Below are 18,902 nucleotides of genomic sequence, written 5' to 3' on the forward strand. Positions count from 1 at the left end.
CTATGCTATTAATTTGTTTGGGACATTTTTGGCTGGTTCATTCCAAATCAACTGTTATCCCATGTCCAACAACTGCAGTATTCATTTCTTTTTTTACACATGGCAAAGAAAGGAAGCTTTTCCTTCAGAATAGATATTGCACCAATTTGTTGTATTCATAGGAAAATGAATACCAGCATTTGTGCTTTTTTCCCTGAGTGCCCTTAGAAACTATATTTTTTAAGTGCTTGTTACTATGGAGAAGTAGAATCATTAAGTCCAGGACATGATAAAATAAAAATGCATCTCATTGTTGGTGAGTAAACTTATACTGAACATATGGCAAGGTTTATAAGACTAATGAAAGGAATCTTGACTTATTTACACTAAATTTGCTTAGAGTGATGTAAATGAGTGCTACACTGATTTTCATTTCCATGAGAAGAAGATCATGACTTTGTGAATTTCCTATCATTAGAACCAATTCACCTCCACTCCTCTTGCTTTCTTTCAACTTTCTAATACATTCTTACTATCCCAATAATCTTGATATCACCGTTCATAGGATGTAAATAATTCTAATACTGATTTTTTTCAAAGCAAGTGACTATTTTTTACCTTCAGAAAAAAAAAAAGCAAAAAATAATAACAAAAAAGAAAAAAAAAGGAAAGCCTGCCTTTAACTTGGTCAAAATATTTCTATTTCCCAAGAAACTTTCCAAGCAAGGGAGAGAGGAAAGATTGCTATATCAAGTACTTTCCAGCAAGCTAAATGTATTTACCCCAATCCATTTGCTCTATATAAAATCACACTTTTTGTATCACTATGCTGAGAATTTTTGTGTAGCAATAAATCTCAGTCTATACAATTATTAATAACTTCAAGACCATATACACACCCTTAATGGCATTCCAATGAAGAAACAAAAACATATTTACAATATCACTTAGGTTGCTGGTTAATTTGCCAAAATGATTTGAGTTTAGCTTAGTTTCTAAAACAAATGCAATATGGTATCATTAACAAAGTCAACTGGCATTGCTTAAAGTTCAAAAAGTCTGCACATTCTAGTGTAATTAGAGATGAGGAAGTTTTAAAGCCCTAATGGAATTTTCTATAATTCTCTTTTTAATTGGAAAATGTTTGCTACTTGGAAATATTTTCATAATAAAAGTCAACTAACAACATAAGGTATCTTATTAAGACTTTCCCTATATATTTTCTACTGGATCTTATGACATGGTAAATGTTCTCCAAAGCTTGTAGGGAGGAGAGAAAAATCTCCCACCTGTCTTGAGAATAAAACCTTCAGTTATTTTGATGAGCAACTTTAACATATGAGCTTTCTCTTGTTCACCTTTGGTTTCATCTCTTGCCAGTTTTGCTAGTCTTGACATATATAAAATTCTATTTTTCTCTAACATTTCCTTTACTAAACTCCTACCTTAAAGAATGACACAGAGAGGGCCAGAGAGGTAGAATGGAGGTAAGGCATTTGTCTTGCATGCAGAAGGACAGTGGTTCGAATCCCGGCATCCCATATGATCCCCCGAGCCTGCCAGGAGCAATTTCTGAGTGTAGAGTCAGGAGTAAGCCCTGAGTGCTGCCAGGTGTGACCCAAAACAAAAACAAAAACTACACATAGAGACACACACAAAAAACATGTGTGTTTATATATATCTAAGAAAATAAGTGAAAATTAACAAAATAGAAGTAATAACTTTTAAAATCTGTGTTTTTTCTAATATTTTAGTATAGCTACTGAAATTTCATTTCATACCCAGATCCTTTAGTAGCTATGTCCTTGAATAAAGACATTGTCTAATATAATGCCAACATAACCTCCAAAATCAAAAATTATTACAAATATATTACTGTCATTTAATCTCAGATGACTGAAAATTTCATCTAATGTCCCAACATTATCTTCTACAAAATTTTTTTAAAAAGTCTACTTCAAAGCCATTCATTTATCTCTGTAGAATTTTCCTTGAGAACACTTTCTTACTTACTTTTGACTTCAAAGACCTTGACAGTTTAGATAGGAGTTACATGTCAATTGTTTTACAGAATGGCCAATAACTGGGTTTACTGTGTGTCAGGTTAATAAAACAGATTCATGTTAATAATAATTATTATAAATATCATGAATGTTTCAATGACTTCATATTATTTCATTTAATGGCACATGAGTGTGATATGTTTCACCTATGTGACTGTTAAGTGATCATTTGATTATGGTGGTGTCTACTGAGGCTTTTTATATATAAATTATTTTAAAGACCATGTGTTACATGGTCTTAACTAAGCTATCATAATATATTTGTTTTTAGGTAGTGGGAGTAAATTTATTTTAAAAAAAAAGAAAAAGAAAAAAGAAAATAAAGAGTAGAGAAACAAGAAAAACTCTGAAAAGTATTTTATCTTAAATGAGATCATTTAGTCATGTCAGAAGGTTTACAAAGCTATTTGTTGCTAGTTGATCTTTCTGTTACTTCTTTGTTTCTAAACATTAGATGACTTCAAACACACATTGGTATATACATAAATATATTCTTATTGAGGTGACAGTATTAAAATATTTGGAGTTGTTCAGAAATTGTCTAGCACTGTAGTGATATTGTGGCATTTGTTTGGCCACCAAAAGTATGGGAAAGTAGAGGGACAGTGTCCACACTCATTCCAAAAATGTCCTAGTGATGTATCCCAAAATAATCAGACCTAGAGTTTTTGTCAGAGAGTCATAAATGGTGAATCTGGCCTATTGTTGTAGTGGCAAACAGGGATGGTGGTTGCACCTAGGAAGGCCTTAGCAAGGTAGAAACTTGACACATATACAGTAGTTTTTCATTGCTACAAACAACCTTAAAATGCTCATGTAGAAAGCATACCTACCTTACCTCAAGCAATCCTATTAGTTTCTGAAGGTTACTTTAAAAAAAATTATCACAGGGAGAAGTGAGTCACAAAATGAGTTAGGGGTGGAGGGGGTTTGCGAGGAAGCGGAATGTTGGGATCCTAGATAGAAGAAGGTGGGTTATAATTATGCACATTATAAACCATTGTTAACAGTATTGTCAATCATAAAATACAAATATCTTTTGTAAAATTACTGCCATTGCTGGAGAGACAGATTAGCTGGGTAGATTAAATACCTGGCAAACAAGAGCCCCAAGAGTTGAATCCTGGCACAGGCTATCGGTCTATGTTCCTGAACCACTATACTGGCCCCAGCACTCCTAAACCTGAAGAGCACCTAATGATTGGGCCCAAGAACTGAATCATCAAGTCCACACATAAAGCCAATTATCAATGCAAGTGGTCTCAGGGCCACTAAAAATAAAATTACTACAAATTCTTGATTTAAAGCAATAACATGATTTTCTTATTATTCTAGATGTTAGAATTGTGAGTCCAAAGTAAAGTAGTTATTTATCTTGTGACATTTTTTCCTTTAGATTGGTGAGTTAAGTCCAATAAGATTAAGAATGACTAATGATATACAGAAGTATCCTACTGCTTTTTTAGTGTTTTGGATCTATTTATTTCCGTGCTCAATATATGAGCATTCTTTTTTCAAAAAAAAAAATAAATGTAGGTTTTCCAGCTTTCCTTGCAAGAGGCCTAGTGTTCTAAAATTCCTTTAAATTTTCTGAGAAGGATTTTTTTCTCCCTTCTATAAAAATAATATGATTACAAGATATGGTGTACTTTTCATTTGTTTTCATTTGAGTATATTGAATTCCATCCTCAGCAGAGAGGTCTAATGAAAGACAGGTAAGGGTAATTGTGTAAGTACCTTTTTCTTAATTGTCATAAATATTGCTTTGTCTTAAATTCTAGGTAGCTTTCTGCCGTGTGTTTTGGTAAAAGTATCTTTGCATTATTTTAAATAATCTGATCATTATATTGTATTGCTTTTGTTTTTTGGACCCTAGCAATGCTCAGATTTTTCTCCTAGTTCTGTGCTCAGGAATCACTCCTGGTAGTTTGAGGACCATAAGCAGTGCCATGCTGGGTTTCAAACTAGGCTTGGCCATTGACAAATTGTACATTTACTCTCTCCAACTACTCTAATAGGATCCTTCCTCTCTCTTTTAGACTCTGGAGACACCAGGCATTCCCTGGCTTGTGCAAGATAACTCGTCTCTGCTTCCACCTGCCTCTGGCTTCTGTCTATTTTTCTTGTGCTCAATGTTTTTTCTTAGAAGGATTCCACTAATTTAATTTAAGGTCTATCTAATTAAATGTGTCCTAATTTTAACTGAACACTTGTAAAGCTTTCAAAGCAAGGCACATGCTAAGGTTCCAGGTATACATGAATTGAGTGAAGAAAGGGACTGTAAGGAAGATACTATCTAACCCACTATATTATCTAAAATATAAATATGTTAAAATTGGGTGCAGGGTGCTTTACATATAACAACTTAATTACTGACTGACTTCTGACAGTCTATCAGAAGGTGATAGAAGTTACTTTATAATAATTTTCTGCCCTTTGAGACTAGAAATAATTTCTTACATACAAAAATATCAGGTATCGTGCCAAATTATAAGCATACCATATAGTTAAGGATAAACTTAAAATTGGGGATGCACACAACATGGTCAACTGAACCAAAAAATACGTTTTTGAAAATTCAAACCCACTAAGGAAAAAATAAACTTGAGACTATATGTAAAAAAATTAGTCAAGACATTATGGAATCTTAGAAACAGTAGTATTCTCTACATCTAACATAAAAATACTAGAATATTAGTTTGGAATCCAGAATAAATTAGAGAGATTAAGATTAAGAGGTTAAGATTTCTATTTCTATTCAATGTTGTTATAAAGTTCTTTTTAAAAAATAAAGTTAGCAGAAGTCAGAAAGGTTTATAAGTTGAACAGTGTCTTTGTCATAGATCCTAATTCTGACCATCACAGTTCCCAACAATGACCTAGTAACTGAGGACAATGAGACAGTACAGTAGTTAAGGTGTTTGCCTTTCATATGGTCCACTTGGATTTGATCCCTAGAATCTCATAGTATCCTCAGCATGAACAGGAGTAGTTCTTGAGAGCAGAAGAGTAACCCCTGAGCATTGTCACATTATGTCCCCCAAACAAAACTAAAAAGAACCTGAAATAAAAAGTCCAAAGCAGACATCTCAGCTCTACAGGGATAAGGATTTTGAAAATGTATCAAAGTCTAGAGCAGGGGTCTCAAACTCAATTTACCTAGGGGCCGCAGGAGGCAAAGTCGGGGTGAGGCAGGGCTACATAATGGATTTCGCGTACCGAATATTCGCAATAAAAAATCACATTAGTAAGAAAAAAAATGGCAAAAAATCGCATTAAACATTTGCATACCCCGAACGGAACTGCTCGGGTTATGCGAATGTTTAATGCGATTTTTTCTTACTAATGTGATTTTTATTGCGATTATTTGGTAAGCGAATAATCGCGAATACTGCAATATTTGAAGGCCGGCCGCGGGCCACAAAATGTTGTATGAAGGGCCGCAAACGGCCCGTGGGCCGCGAGTTTGAGACCCCTGGTCTAGAGTAATTCTACATTTGGGAAATAGTCTCTGATGACCTATCAACAATGCAACTAAGAAATCAAAATATAAAATGTCTATCTAAAACTATATCACAGGCTGCAGTTTTCAGCCAAAACTGATAAAACTATTGAAGTTCAACTGCCCATGTTGAGTAGATTCTTCCATTCTCCTACCCTTTCATAGTACATGAAAAGTCCACTTAATCCAAAGTGGATTTTGGTGGAAAAAATTGTGGAGGGAGACTGAATACAAACCTTGACTGAATGGTGCAGATCCAAGGTCAACCAGACACTCATTGGCATTTAGAATGTGGTTTCTCTACCAGTGTTTTCAAATAGTGGGGCATGCCCCAGGGGGGGCATGAAGCTCTCTAAAGGAGGGCTCCTTTCACCTAGGCAAACATTGTCATAATAAGCTAAACCCAGTATTTATGTCTCTGCAGCTGAGAGTTGCTGTGTCCTGCTTCAAACCCCGCCCCCTCTGAAAAGCTATGCATTGCAAAATGTGCTCATTGTAGCCATTAATCCAGACTTCACCTCTGATTAAAAAATTAGCTCAAATTATTTTATGTATTTTTGTTTGGCAGGTTAAAGTCTTTTTTTTAATAAGATACTATTTACAGTCGCGCGGGGGCGCGAAAATTGTTTTCTTCTTCCTAGGGGGGCATGACAGAAAATAATTGAGAAACACTGCTCTACACCATCAGGATTTGGGAGCTTAATACTCTGGGGTGGATAGGGCAAAGCTGATTGAAGTTCTTAAAATCCTATGACCAGGTGTAAAGGGATTATCATTTATTCAGGAAACGATTCTGAGTGACTGTAAATGGTGACCTTCCTCAAGCCCCTTCATGTCAAAAACTTAATGTCAATAAAAGTTTGGTAGCTAAAGATTGAAGTGGCATGTCCAGTGTCTAGAATCTCACACCAATAGCCGGAAACCTAGAAGACCCACAACAGTGTCTGGCTTATAGATGTTACAGAGGAGGAGTCTCAAGCAAGAAGCATTGCTAGAAATTGGGGATGGGGGGCAGGGAGGGCAAATGACTTTGTTCAATTCTATGACTGTTCATCATTGAGTTTACACTCCACTCTCTTGTCTAGTTTTCTATGGCATACATTGTCCTATTTTTTTGTCTTCTACCTCCCCCATAATGAGTCCTATAGTATATTTGAATGTAATACTCTGTAGTGTGTTTAGTGAAAAATTCATTTTACTTGTTTTGTTTTGGGGTTCTATATTAGGGATTCATCCTGGAGGGATCAGAGGAATATATGTGATGCTGAGTACTGAAGAATCAAACTGGAACAACAGTGTGCTTGGCAAATACCCTACTTGCTGAACTATCTCAGCAGCTCCATAGTAAAAAGTTTGAATTCCTATTTCCTTTCCTTTTCTTTTTCCCTGGATCTTTAAGGCATATTTCTCTTACATGGGAGAACTAAATTTTACCATCAGCTCTGATGGTGTTTTAGAATATCTATAGTTAATAATCTTGCTTATCCTCAGTTACCCTATTTCATAATTTTTTGTTTCTATATTTTATTGTTGACCTTTTTACAATCAGGAATTTTACCTAAATATTATGTAGGCAGGTTTTTTTTTAAAGTTTTATAAAGTAATCTTTTATTTGCTCCAAACTTTTTATATATTAGTATTTTTTAAAAGCTAAATTACTCCATATTGGTTACTTGGGAATTTTTTAATTTTAAATGACACAATTTGCATCAATAATTTTATACATAACAAATATAGAATTGTATAGTTATGTTCTAATAAAAAGTATGGAATTCTAACAAAAAAGGACAATTATCCAAATATGCCATATGGATCTATTACATTTTCTTCAAGGAATAAGACACTCTGCAAGGCAGAAATAGTATTTATTCAACAAGCACGTTATAAACCTCATTACAAATAAATCATGTATTTTTGAAATTAGGCCTATTGCCACTAGTACGAAGGAACAATTGGTTAATTTCAGCAATTTGACATAAATTTCCGAAGGGCATTTAATCTGTTTGCTCTAAAATAAAATTGTGTCTTCCATAAAATTTGTATTTTTTTTCAGCAGGCTTAATAAATACAATGTAAACTGACTAGGTTAACACTGAGCATGAGATTTATAACCTCTTTTCAAGTTGCCTTAAACACATTGACAATTAAAATAAAATTCAAAACTTCAATTTATTACACACAATTTTCACAGTTATACTTTTTGGTAATTATCTAAGTTCCCCATATTTGCTAATGCTTTAGTAATTGATGTCTGTCTTAACATTTTATAGCTTGCTCCTAAAATTCATAAATCCCCATTTATCATATGTATTTGTACACTAGCTTTATGTCAAAATTGGAGTTTGAAATATAAAAAGGTCAAATTTTAGAACATGAAAAATTAGGAAATAAAGTGGTAATATCTCTTAATTTATACGCTTTATTATACACAAAACATGCTCTCAACACCCCCCCCAAATCTTTAAGGAATCATTTTGGAAATATTTATTTTAAATAATTTTTGGGGGGTCATACCCAGCAGCACTCAGGGGCTACTCCTGGCTCTCTGCTCAGAAATTGCCCCAGACAGGTTCGGGGACCATATCGGATGCCGGGATTCAAACCACCACGTTTCTACATGCAAGGCAAATGCCTAATCACTGTGCTATCTCTCCGACCCTGAAAATATTTCTTATTTTGCCAGATTGGCTGATACATAGTAGGTATTAAAAAGTGGTACTATCAAACTTTCAGCCTATCTTTACACATTTAGCAACAGATCTCAGAGGTAGATATTGAGAAAATCTGTTTGAGAAACCTGTGCTTGACTGTGAAGGCAGAGATGGATTTATAGGGCCTCTGTTGTGAAATTCAATTTGAGTGTCTGAAGGGATGTTTAATTTCATTTTTTAAAGCTATATAAACCAGATTTCAGTTTCTTTCCTGCAGTGCCAGGGATCAAACCCAGTGACTCATATATTCCAGACATATGCTTTACCACCGAGTTGTATCTCTGCAATGCTTAGTTTTAATTGTAAAAACTATACTAGCTTACATAAGATATTTAAGGCATTAGATGTAAATTAAGGCAAGTTGCTATAGGTAACACAGCAACAATTTCTCACAGTATGTAAGGAATTCTTTCTTAAATAATAATCTGAATCATTCTTTTCATCAAAGATCTACAAAAGTGCTTTTTGAAATATCAGAGGCAAATCTAAAAAACCACATAAAATTATAGAGGCAGTATTCTTTAAAAGTAAAGATTACTTTTAGGTCTTTACCTAATCCAGTATTCTAGTTACCAAATGGCAGCTTCCCAACCATAATATTTTTGGGGGTATAAAAAGATTTAGTCTTATTTCTTTGCCTCCATAAAAACATACATTTAAATCCCTTTTTCCTTTCAGCACTGATATGATATGTGTTTACTGGTATCACATTAACAATAGCAACTATGTACTCAGTCCATTTGTAAATGGCTCCCCCAAAAGGAAAAACACAAAGCATTTCAACCTCCCTAAATTCTGCCTTTAAAGTGGTCACTAAACTGAAGTGATACATATTTCAGATACATAGGTGATCAAAACTTTGTGATTTTGAACTAACTGTTATGGTCTAGATTGAGCAACAGGTGACTGAGAATTTTGACTATACTGTTCATGATCATTTTGTTGGCCAAGATGTCCTCGATTAGTTGGAGCAATTCCATTTTCCATTTCTCTCTGCTGTGATGGGAGTGTGATTCCTGAATGCAAATGTGAAGAATCCACTGTTGAATGGTGACTAACGTTCACTTTGGCTAAAATTTCATAATACAGCAAATAAAAGACTGGTATTATTATAGATACTATCAACATTATCACTACAGCCGTATGCCACCCTATTTCCCAGTTAGCTCCATTATAAGGATCCTTACGCTCAATGTTTCTGATAGCAGGTTCAAAATGTCCTTGTGATGTTAATACAGTCACAACCTCATCAAGGTTTTCTATCTTAGTATCTGTCCATCTTACTATTTGTTCTATGTCTCGGTCTACTTCTTTGAGAAAGCTACCAGCTGACTCAGTAGAAAAAGGAGAATCATTAGGAGACAAAATTTCCTGTTGTTCTGAAACATATTGAACAGATGCAAGGCGTGAAGTTTGTTTTCCTTTTGGAGGATAAAGTGTTTCAGTCAATGAGCTACTTTTTGTGACTGGAATTTTGATAGATCTAAGGGCAAAAAAGTCTTGATCACTGATGAGATTGTTCACACGCTTGATATCTGCTACATTACAACAATATTGAAGGGCTATTGCATTTAAAGTATCACCTTCCTGGATGTCTTTGGTTAATATTATAATTTCATCAAGTCTGTCTTTGGATGTATTTCTTCGGACCTTTTCTTTCCCTCGGGGTCGAAGCTCAAACACTTCAGCACCGTCTTCCAACAATGGATTCCTCTCGGTACAACTTCCAAATGAGTGGACTCGACCCTCTGAAAGAACTCCTGGAAGAGGAAAACGACGAGTCTGATGCCTCCCTGCCATAATTTCAAAATCTGTGCCGTTAGGAGTGGGTACTCAATGCCCAGAGGCTTAGCAGGCTGCCGCCTTGTGGGGAAAGCTCATCGCAGCCTCAGTATTTTGGCCTTCCAAGTCCTCCAACAACTGCCGCCAACGTCTCCAACTTCCAGGCCGCAAACCTGCCTTGCGTCATCGCCTTCTGTAGGCAGGTTTGACACCAAATGACAACCTTTCTTTCTGCTATTCCTTATAAGAAGAACCGACTGTCTCAGAAGTTTCTACTGAAAACTTCCTCTTCTTCAAATGGTTATGACAATTCTTTTCTACACCAGTCTTTATTTAGCTGCGGATTCTAATTACAATGCTTACTGATTTAAGAGATCATGTATGCATTACTAATATTCACTGCAGCAACTTTACAATATTTTTAATTATTTCTGATAAGACAAGGCATCATACCTAATACTTTTTTGGTATTGGTTTGTTTCCTGGTTAGTTTTTGGTTTGGGGGCCAAACCTATTTGTGCTCAGGGGTTACTTCTGTCAAGCTCAGGGAATCGTATGAGAGGTCGTAGATCCAACCTAGGTCAGCTATGTGCAAGGTAAACACATTCTCTAAACACTGTACTGTCAGACACTCAGGCCCTTTCACACCTAATTTTTTTAAAGATTAATTACATTTATTGAATCATTGATATGAGATGTTTCTAGTCTATATTTTTATTTTATTTTAGTTTTGTTTGAGGTGTCATAGTAAATCATGCTCAGGAATTACTCATGTCTCTGCACTCAGAAAATTAATTGTGGCCATAATCGGGGATGTCAGGGGTGAAATCCGGGCCAGCTACTTGCAAGGAAAGCTCCTGACCCACAATACTATCTCTCCAGTCTCATTTCCAGTATAAATATTTAAGTATCCTTAAATTTTCTTCTTTATTTAATTTTTACTATTTTTTAAGTGGAAGCAGCATGATTACAAGTTGTTCAACTGAGTTTCAGTTTAACAAGTACACCACCATTTTACCCATGAACATTTCCCAACACCCTTGTCCAAAGTTTCCCTCCTCCTACCCTGACCTGCCCCTCTCTCTCTCTCTCTCTCTCTCTCTCTCTCTCTCTCTCTCTCTCTCTCTCTCTCTCTCTCTCTCTCTTTCTCTCTCTCTCTCCCTCTCTCTCTCCCTCTTTCTTCTCTCTCTCTTTCTTCTCTCTCTTCTCTTCTCTTTTTCTCTCTGTTTTTATTCTTTTTAGACACTGTGATTTATAATGTTATTAATGAAGGGATACCATCCATATCACTTTATCTCCATCCAACACCCAGTTATTGTCCCGAGTGATCAGTTCCAACTATCATTATCATAGTGGTCCCTTCTCTGCCATAATAGCACTGTTCCACTTTTTGTGTCAAGCTTCCTACCATAGACTGGACCATCTGGCTCTGATCTCTATTGTCTCTGGATATTACTGTACTGTTTTTCCTTTCTTGTATCCCATAAATGAATGAGATTATTCTATGTCTATCCCTCTCCCTCATTTCACTAAGTATAATACTTTTCATATCCATTTATATTTATGCAAATTTCATGACTGCATTTTCCTAACAGCTGCATAGTATTCCATTGTATAGATGTACCACCATTTCTTTAGCCACTCATCTATTCTCAAGCCTGTGGGTTGTTTCCAGATTCTGGCTAATGTAAATAGTACTGCAGTAAACATAGGACAAAATAAATAAGATTTTTCTATTGTGTTTTTGTCACACCTAATTTTTTGTCAGATTTTTTTTGGATGACTTGTTGCATAAAGACATTATTTCAATTATCTGCCTCATGAGTCACACATATGTAGACATACATATTGTCCTCCTTAATTAATCATTCTCAATTAATAGGAAAAAATAATTTGTAGATAAGACCCATCACAGTTATGTTCTGCCTAGTGGGACAGGGTTCTACAACTAAGTTATTCAGTCCACTGTTCCAACTATAAATAGGTCTTTATAATTTTGCAGCTTGCTAGAACAAAGTGAAGAGTATACTCTAACAAAAAACACCAAGTGCTCCAACTTGAAAGCTAAAAGATTGCATATTATCTAAAATTCAGTAATTTCTCTATTTTATTCAAGTTGGATCTACTTGTGTATTATTTTAGGATTTCTATTATCTCACTAATTAAATATAAATGTATATAAGGGATAAAACACTGCTCACGCTTTTTTACTCCACATGGTAATTTGAAGACTTTCATCTATTTGAAGGAACAATGTAGATCATGCTCAACAAAGAATTAACTATTTTACATTTAATCATGTTTATAGTAACATTGTAAGATGTATACTAATACCTCTATTTTATAGCTAGGAAAACCTTAAAGAGTTTAAGTCAGGGGTCTCAAACTCAATTTACCTGGGGGCCGCAGGAGGCAAAGTCAGGGTGAGGCAGGGCCACATAAGGGATTTCGCTTACCGAATATTCGCAATAAAAAAATTGCATTAGTAAAAAAAAAAAAAATCGCAAAAAATCGCATTAAACATTTGCATACCCGAACGGTACTGCTCGGGGTATGAGAATGTTTAATGCGATTTTTTTCTTACTAATGCGATTTTTATTGCGATTATTTAGTAAGTGAATAATCGCGAATACTGTGATATTAGAAGGTCGGCCGCGGGCCACAAAATGTTGTACAGAGGGCCACAAACGGGGGCCCGCAGGCCGCGAGTTTGAGACCCCTAGTTTAAGTACTTTGTTCAAGAATAGACAGCCAAGAAATGTCAGATTGGGATTCAAATCCAAGTTTTTCTGATTTTTAAGAGGCTGAATAAATATTTGTTACATCTATAAAAATGACAATAAAAAAAGATTTGGAAAAGACCAAAGTGGAAACATTTTAAGTGATTAAAGATGTATGATATTAATTGGGATTTCATTGACTTAAATCATTCACTGTTGATAGATGAAGTCTACACTGAGACCTTGTGATCCCCTCTGGATTTATTCCATTCAGCTGTGGCTCCATGTACACATTGTTTCTCTAGCCAGAAACCTCAGCTAGTCCAGGGAGCTTCACATACTCCTCTGTAAATATGTTGAAACAGCTACAAATAACTGCTGAATATACTGTCTCTTATAGCATTCAAACCAGCAGTTCAATGGCAAAATGCCATCAAATTGCTTTCAGACTTGGTAGCTAAAAAATGTTTTTCTCTCATCTTTTCTTTTTAACTATATATATGTATGTATATAATATTTTCAATTGTTTTTTTACACACATGTATGCATGTCTCTCCATAACAAATACATACATATGCATGCAAGCTAAAATTTTCCATCATCTTTTTTGACTTAAATATGATTCCTATCATAGAGAACTTTGTCCATATGGCACATTAACACATAATTTAGTTTAGTTAACTAATTTTTCTCTTTAAACAAATTATAAAGCTAAGCTTAATGGTTTAATTCTAAATATCACCATAGTGTATATTTCATATTACATGAAAATATAGGTAAGTGCTGATATCTGCACTTTATTCTGTTTTATCATGTAATATTCTAACTAAAAAGCAAATTTACTAGTTTATAGACTTATTAAAATTTCATGTACTCTTTTAGATTAGTATATTTTCACATGCAATAGGTTTTAGGTACTATGGTACAAACTAATTCTGTTTATAAATTAATTACCAAGTAATTCATAGTCCTTTCAAGTCCCATACCTTCCTCCCCAGCTCCCATAACAGCCTGTAATGAGTATTTGGATACGGACCAGAGAAATGTGGTTGAAGAATAATTTAATTTGATTCAATTAAATATTGTACAATTTACTTCCCTTCAACTGACTTTTAAAGACCTTTGTAACAAGTCCAATACTCAAGGAATTTAGGTTATTCCTCCTTGCTCCAGACGCAGATCATGAGACAAAACTTTGAGCACTATGATTTCCAGAACAAGCAGGATACAGACACAGAAAGAAAGGATGCTAGAATACAACAGTAGGGGCTAGAGTGATGGCATAGAGGTAGGGTGTTTGCCTTGCATGCGTCTCACCTAGGACAGACCTATGTTTGATCCCCCAGCATCCCATATGATCCCCCAAACCAGGAGCAATTTTTGAGCACACAGCTAGGAGTAACCCCTGAGCATCACTTGGTGTGGGCCAGAAATTTAAAAAAAAATTTTTTAAATAATACAAGACCAAACAGGTGCAAGACTACTAAGTTGTGGCTTAGATACAGAGGGGACCACATATTCTAGCCAACCTGGGGTGAGGGAAGAGGAAATGGGAGGTAGGACAGAAACGGAGGTGTAGGGAGGACAATTTGGTGATGGAAATCCCCCCTGATTTTATGTAAATATGTACCTAAAATATTACTGTCAACACTATGTAAACCACTATGATCAAAAAAAATAAATAAATAAATAAAATAAAAAATAATAATAATACAACCATAAACAGAGAATGCACCATTGTACAATGTGTCTATTCAACTGGGAATCTCATGAACATCATTCAGAATATCTCAAATCTTCTTTGGAGGAAAATAAAACGAAACTTCAAAATGTCTGACACTGGTCATGAGACTGTACTGATCATAGTAATTCCTAGCAATTTCTAAGACATCTAGAGGATATCTTAGTCCAAGCATGAAGGCCAGAGAATGAGTGATAGGTATTTGTAGAAGAAATACTTGGCATGTTCAGAATTAATTAAAACAACAGAAATGATGAATCCATTACAACCTCTTTATACTTTACAAGGAGAAAAACCTATAAATTACATTTCTTTTCTAGTTCAGTACTTTGTGGAAGCTTTTTCTGAATACACTGAATGTTCTTGGAGAAACACACAGTCTACATTGGACAGGGCGGCAAATACTAAGGCAACAAGGACATAGTCCTTGTATATTCAGTGAACCAGTACTGACTGAGCTTTTCTGATTCTATAAGTGGTATCTGAGTTCTAAAAAGACACTAAACTGAAAGAAGCTAGAGTTTAATTACTGCAGGGACACACCAACTATTGCACTTTCCACAGATTTCCAATATGTTTTCCCCTAAAGAATAAACATTTCCATAAATTAAATAATTATATCTACCATTACTTTCTGGTCTAATTTAATGTCTGTCCAAAATTAAAAGGAATCTAATGAAAAATAATAAGCAAGGAGGGGAACATAAAGTGATTGTATATAATTATAAAACATGTAAATATTTTCCACCAATTGAAAATTAATATTTATATATTTTGTAGATATGCTTTGTTCATATACAATAGTGTGTTTGTTAACAGTGACATATTTATCTGGCCTTTCCTAGTCTTAGGAAAAAATTATGTCAATTTTCCCTCAGACTGCCTTCCTATTCTGTCACACAAATTATTTCATGAAACATGAATCCAAATGTTCTGTTCTTTTTCAATTTCCTTTCACCACAAATTCCAGAATTCTGCACTTCATGGCTTTTCAGTAACAATTCAGTCTTTTTATTCTAATGGCAAAAATGCAACACTGCTGTCTTTAATCAAGCTACTTTTGACATGTCTTCAATAGTGAAGATTCAGCCTTTTGTGTTAAAGGGAAACTTTTAAAAATAATTACATTGATTTAAAGTGATATTTTGCTGATGTATTTTCAGCTCTTGGTATTCTCATTACTCCAAGTTCCCAATAGTTTCTGCAATGCTTTTGTTCTTTATTATTCTAATGGTAATCACTAAAAAAGGGGGGAATTATGGTTTTAGATTTCTTTTTTGACAAGAAAAAAATATAACAGAATATATCTACATAATATACTAGATAGCATAGTTTGATAACACAATATGGCTTTCATAACAAGTCTGAGATCTAAGAGAAAAATAAAAGAAGACAAAATTACTGGGCAAATATCTTTATGAAGAAAAACAACAAACAATAACTTTTACATATCAACAAAGGTGACTGTTTTTTTTGCATTGTCATTCAGGCAATACAAACTTCAAAAGAGCATGCTCAGAAACAACCACTGAGGTCAGATGCTATCTACAGTTCCAGTTTCAATTCATACCATTTCCTCTCATGGTCTTTGGACATACGACATTATTTTTTGTGTCCAAATTTTTAAATATCTACCCAGAATACTCTTTCTTATTAATATTATCATTATATTGTTTTATGAGTGACACAGTGGTGCTGAAGGCTTAATCCTAGCTTGGCACTCAGAGATCACTTCTGGTAGAGATTAGGGGTCAGATGAAATATTATGATAAAACCTGAGTTGGGGAGCAAAAAAAAAAAAAAAAAAAGACAAGCTATTAGAGCTATTGTACTAGTTATCTACCCCTAAGATATCTCTAGAAGTCTCCATTCTTAATCCTTCCTCAATCTTTTATGTCTTAGGTAGCTAATAGATTTTTATTAGTAGTGGTATTAAATTTAAAGTAGATCCCTACCAGTATTCCTTCTCATAGTATTACTTATTTTAAAACATTGGCACAGAGGACTAGAATGTTTGCATATATTATCATATGTATTTTTGTGTGTAAGTCATGTATGTATGTGATGTAAATCATGTATATTATCTACTCTGTTTATAATTATAAGGTCAAGAAATACTTCTCTTAGTACCCACCATCTATTGCACTTAGGAACTAGCATATCAATCAATTAAATATAAAAATTTAGTAACACTTGGGGGCTGAAGAGATAGTACAGTAGGTAGAATTCTAGTCTTGTACAGAATTGACTGGAATTCAATCCCAGGCATGCCATGTGTCTTCAAGTAACAGCAGAAGTGAACCCTAAATACAGAATCAGAAGTAATTCCTAAGCAACACCAGATGTTGTCCCAAAAGAAAACAAAAAGATTAGCAACACTTAATTTTTATTAAAAAATTTGGCATAGAGAACTACACAATTATTATTTATTGACAATCATGGAAGTCATGACTTGCTGAATTCCTTGACATTGGACTATAACACTCTTTCGAAAGTATGAACTACAATTACTCATTTTATTTTCCTACTCTGAAGTGTCTGGAATATTGCTGGAACATACAAAAGTATGCTGAATGAAGTAAATCATAAAATAAATGAGCATCATATGACAGATCCCAAATAAAGACAGCAGTTAATGGACAGAAAAATAACCATTTGTGACACAGTGCCGTTTACATATTATCAGAACTCTTCATCTTTCTCTCTCTCAAATAATTACATTAGTTTTAGAGATTTATTTCACCTCATTTGATATGATAATATGAACATATAAAAACCTTATTAGGAAGAAATCATTGTCATGATTTTTGTATAACTCAAAGCAGATTGTAAAACTTTTATGGTTTTTCAACAAAACATATTTGTCATGAAAAATGGCAAATGTTAGCTTACAACAAAACTCGGAACTGCATTTCTAGAATTCCACACGATGGAACTAAAGATGTAACAATAATCAAGACAGAATAGAAGTCATGAGAAAACAACTTTGTAGCTATAAACTTACATCCAAGTACTGATTTAACTGCCTAGAAGATATGATATTAGGCAAACTATTTAGATTGTCTTAAGAAATTTTACTTCTAAAGAAGGTGAAAGATTTGTACAGTGAAAGTGATAATTCACTGCTAAAAGAAATAGAAGAGTGTAAGGAAATGGACAATGTTACCGATTCATGATTTGGAATAATTAACATTGTCAAAATGACTTTCATATCCAAAATACTATAGAGATTTAATGTCATACTCATTAAAGTTTAAATAATTTTTCCAAAGATTTGAAAAATACTTTACTAAAATTTGAATAGAATCAAGAAATCTCCAAATAGACAGAGATATTAAATAATGGACAGGGTACTTGCTTTGCTTAAGGTTGAACTTGTTTCAAGGTTCAACTCACAGCAAACTATATAGTCTCCCCAAAACTGCTAAGTGCAATCACTGAGTACTGAGCCATAAATGCACCTTAGAAACATAAGCCTCAACCCACCTTCACCTTACACAAATAAGCAAAAAAAATACTTTAGAGAAAATAAAATATGGGAGAGGTGTTTTCCAAATTTGAACTTTGAACAAAGCCAACTATTCAAATAAACATCATAGTGAAATAAAGACAGGCCTTTAATTCAATGGAAGAGATTTGAGAGTCTGGATTTAAATCCCAAGTATATGTACAATAAAGAGTTACATATGTTAAGTGGAACAAAGAAACTCTCTTCAACAAATGGTGTTGAGAAAACTGGAATGCCAAATTGAAAAAAACATTAAATGTAAAAGTAAATTCAATTATAAGTAAATTAAAATTGAATTAAAAATCTGTAAAACACATAAAAGAAGACATAAAACTCTCCAGTAGTTTTCATCAATGAGATGATCACAGAGGTAGAAACAACAAAAACCAAACAAGTGGAACTACATGAAATTAAAAGCTTCTGTGAAAGAAACCCAAAGTGAAATAAAAATATAGCTACTGAATGAGAAAAATATTTTCACACAATACACCAAATAAATGTCTAATATCCAAGATCTCTAAAACACTAACAAAAATCTCAAGAACAGGGCCCGGAGAGATAGCACAGCGGTGTTTGCCTTGCAAGCAGCCGATCCAGGACCAAAGGTGGTTGGTTCGAATCCCGGTGTCCCATATGGTCCCCCGTGCCTGCCAGGAGCTATTTCTGAGCAGACAGCCAGGAGTAACCCCTGAGCAACGCCGGGTGTGGCCCAAAAACCAAAAAAAAAATCTCAAGAACATCATCAAAAAATAGGAAAGAGATGAACAAACTTATCCCAGGGAAAGACATATGGATGACTACTAGGCATATAAAAGATGCTCACCAACACTTAACAATGGGAAGGCAAATCAAAGTAACTAAAGAAATATGTCATATCTTTTGAATAGCTTACATCA

At 34.3% G+C, this 18,902-nt stretch overlaps 2 protein-coding genes across 2 annotated transcripts in view; both read right to left on the reverse strand.

Annotated features, from left to right (window-relative positions):
- Positions 1-18,902, reverse strand: part of ROBO1 (roundabout guidance receptor 1) — a 945,902-nt gene that overhangs the window by 191,653 nt on the left and 735,347 nt on the right.
- LOC126025721 (lysM and putative peptidoglycan-binding domain-containing protein 3-like) lies at positions 9,610-10,055 on the reverse strand. Its single transcript, XM_049785514.1, is given in 2 exon segments — positions 9,610-9,738; positions 9,798-10,055. Coding segments are annotated over 2 exon segments (387 nt in total).

Source organism: Suncus etruscus, chromosome 13 (assembly GCF_024139225.1).
Source record: "Suncus etruscus isolate mSunEtr1 chromosome 13, mSunEtr1.pri.cur, whole genome shotgun sequence".
Taxonomy (NCBI): domain Eukaryota; kingdom Metazoa; phylum Chordata; class Mammalia; order Eulipotyphla; family Soricidae; genus Suncus; species Suncus etruscus.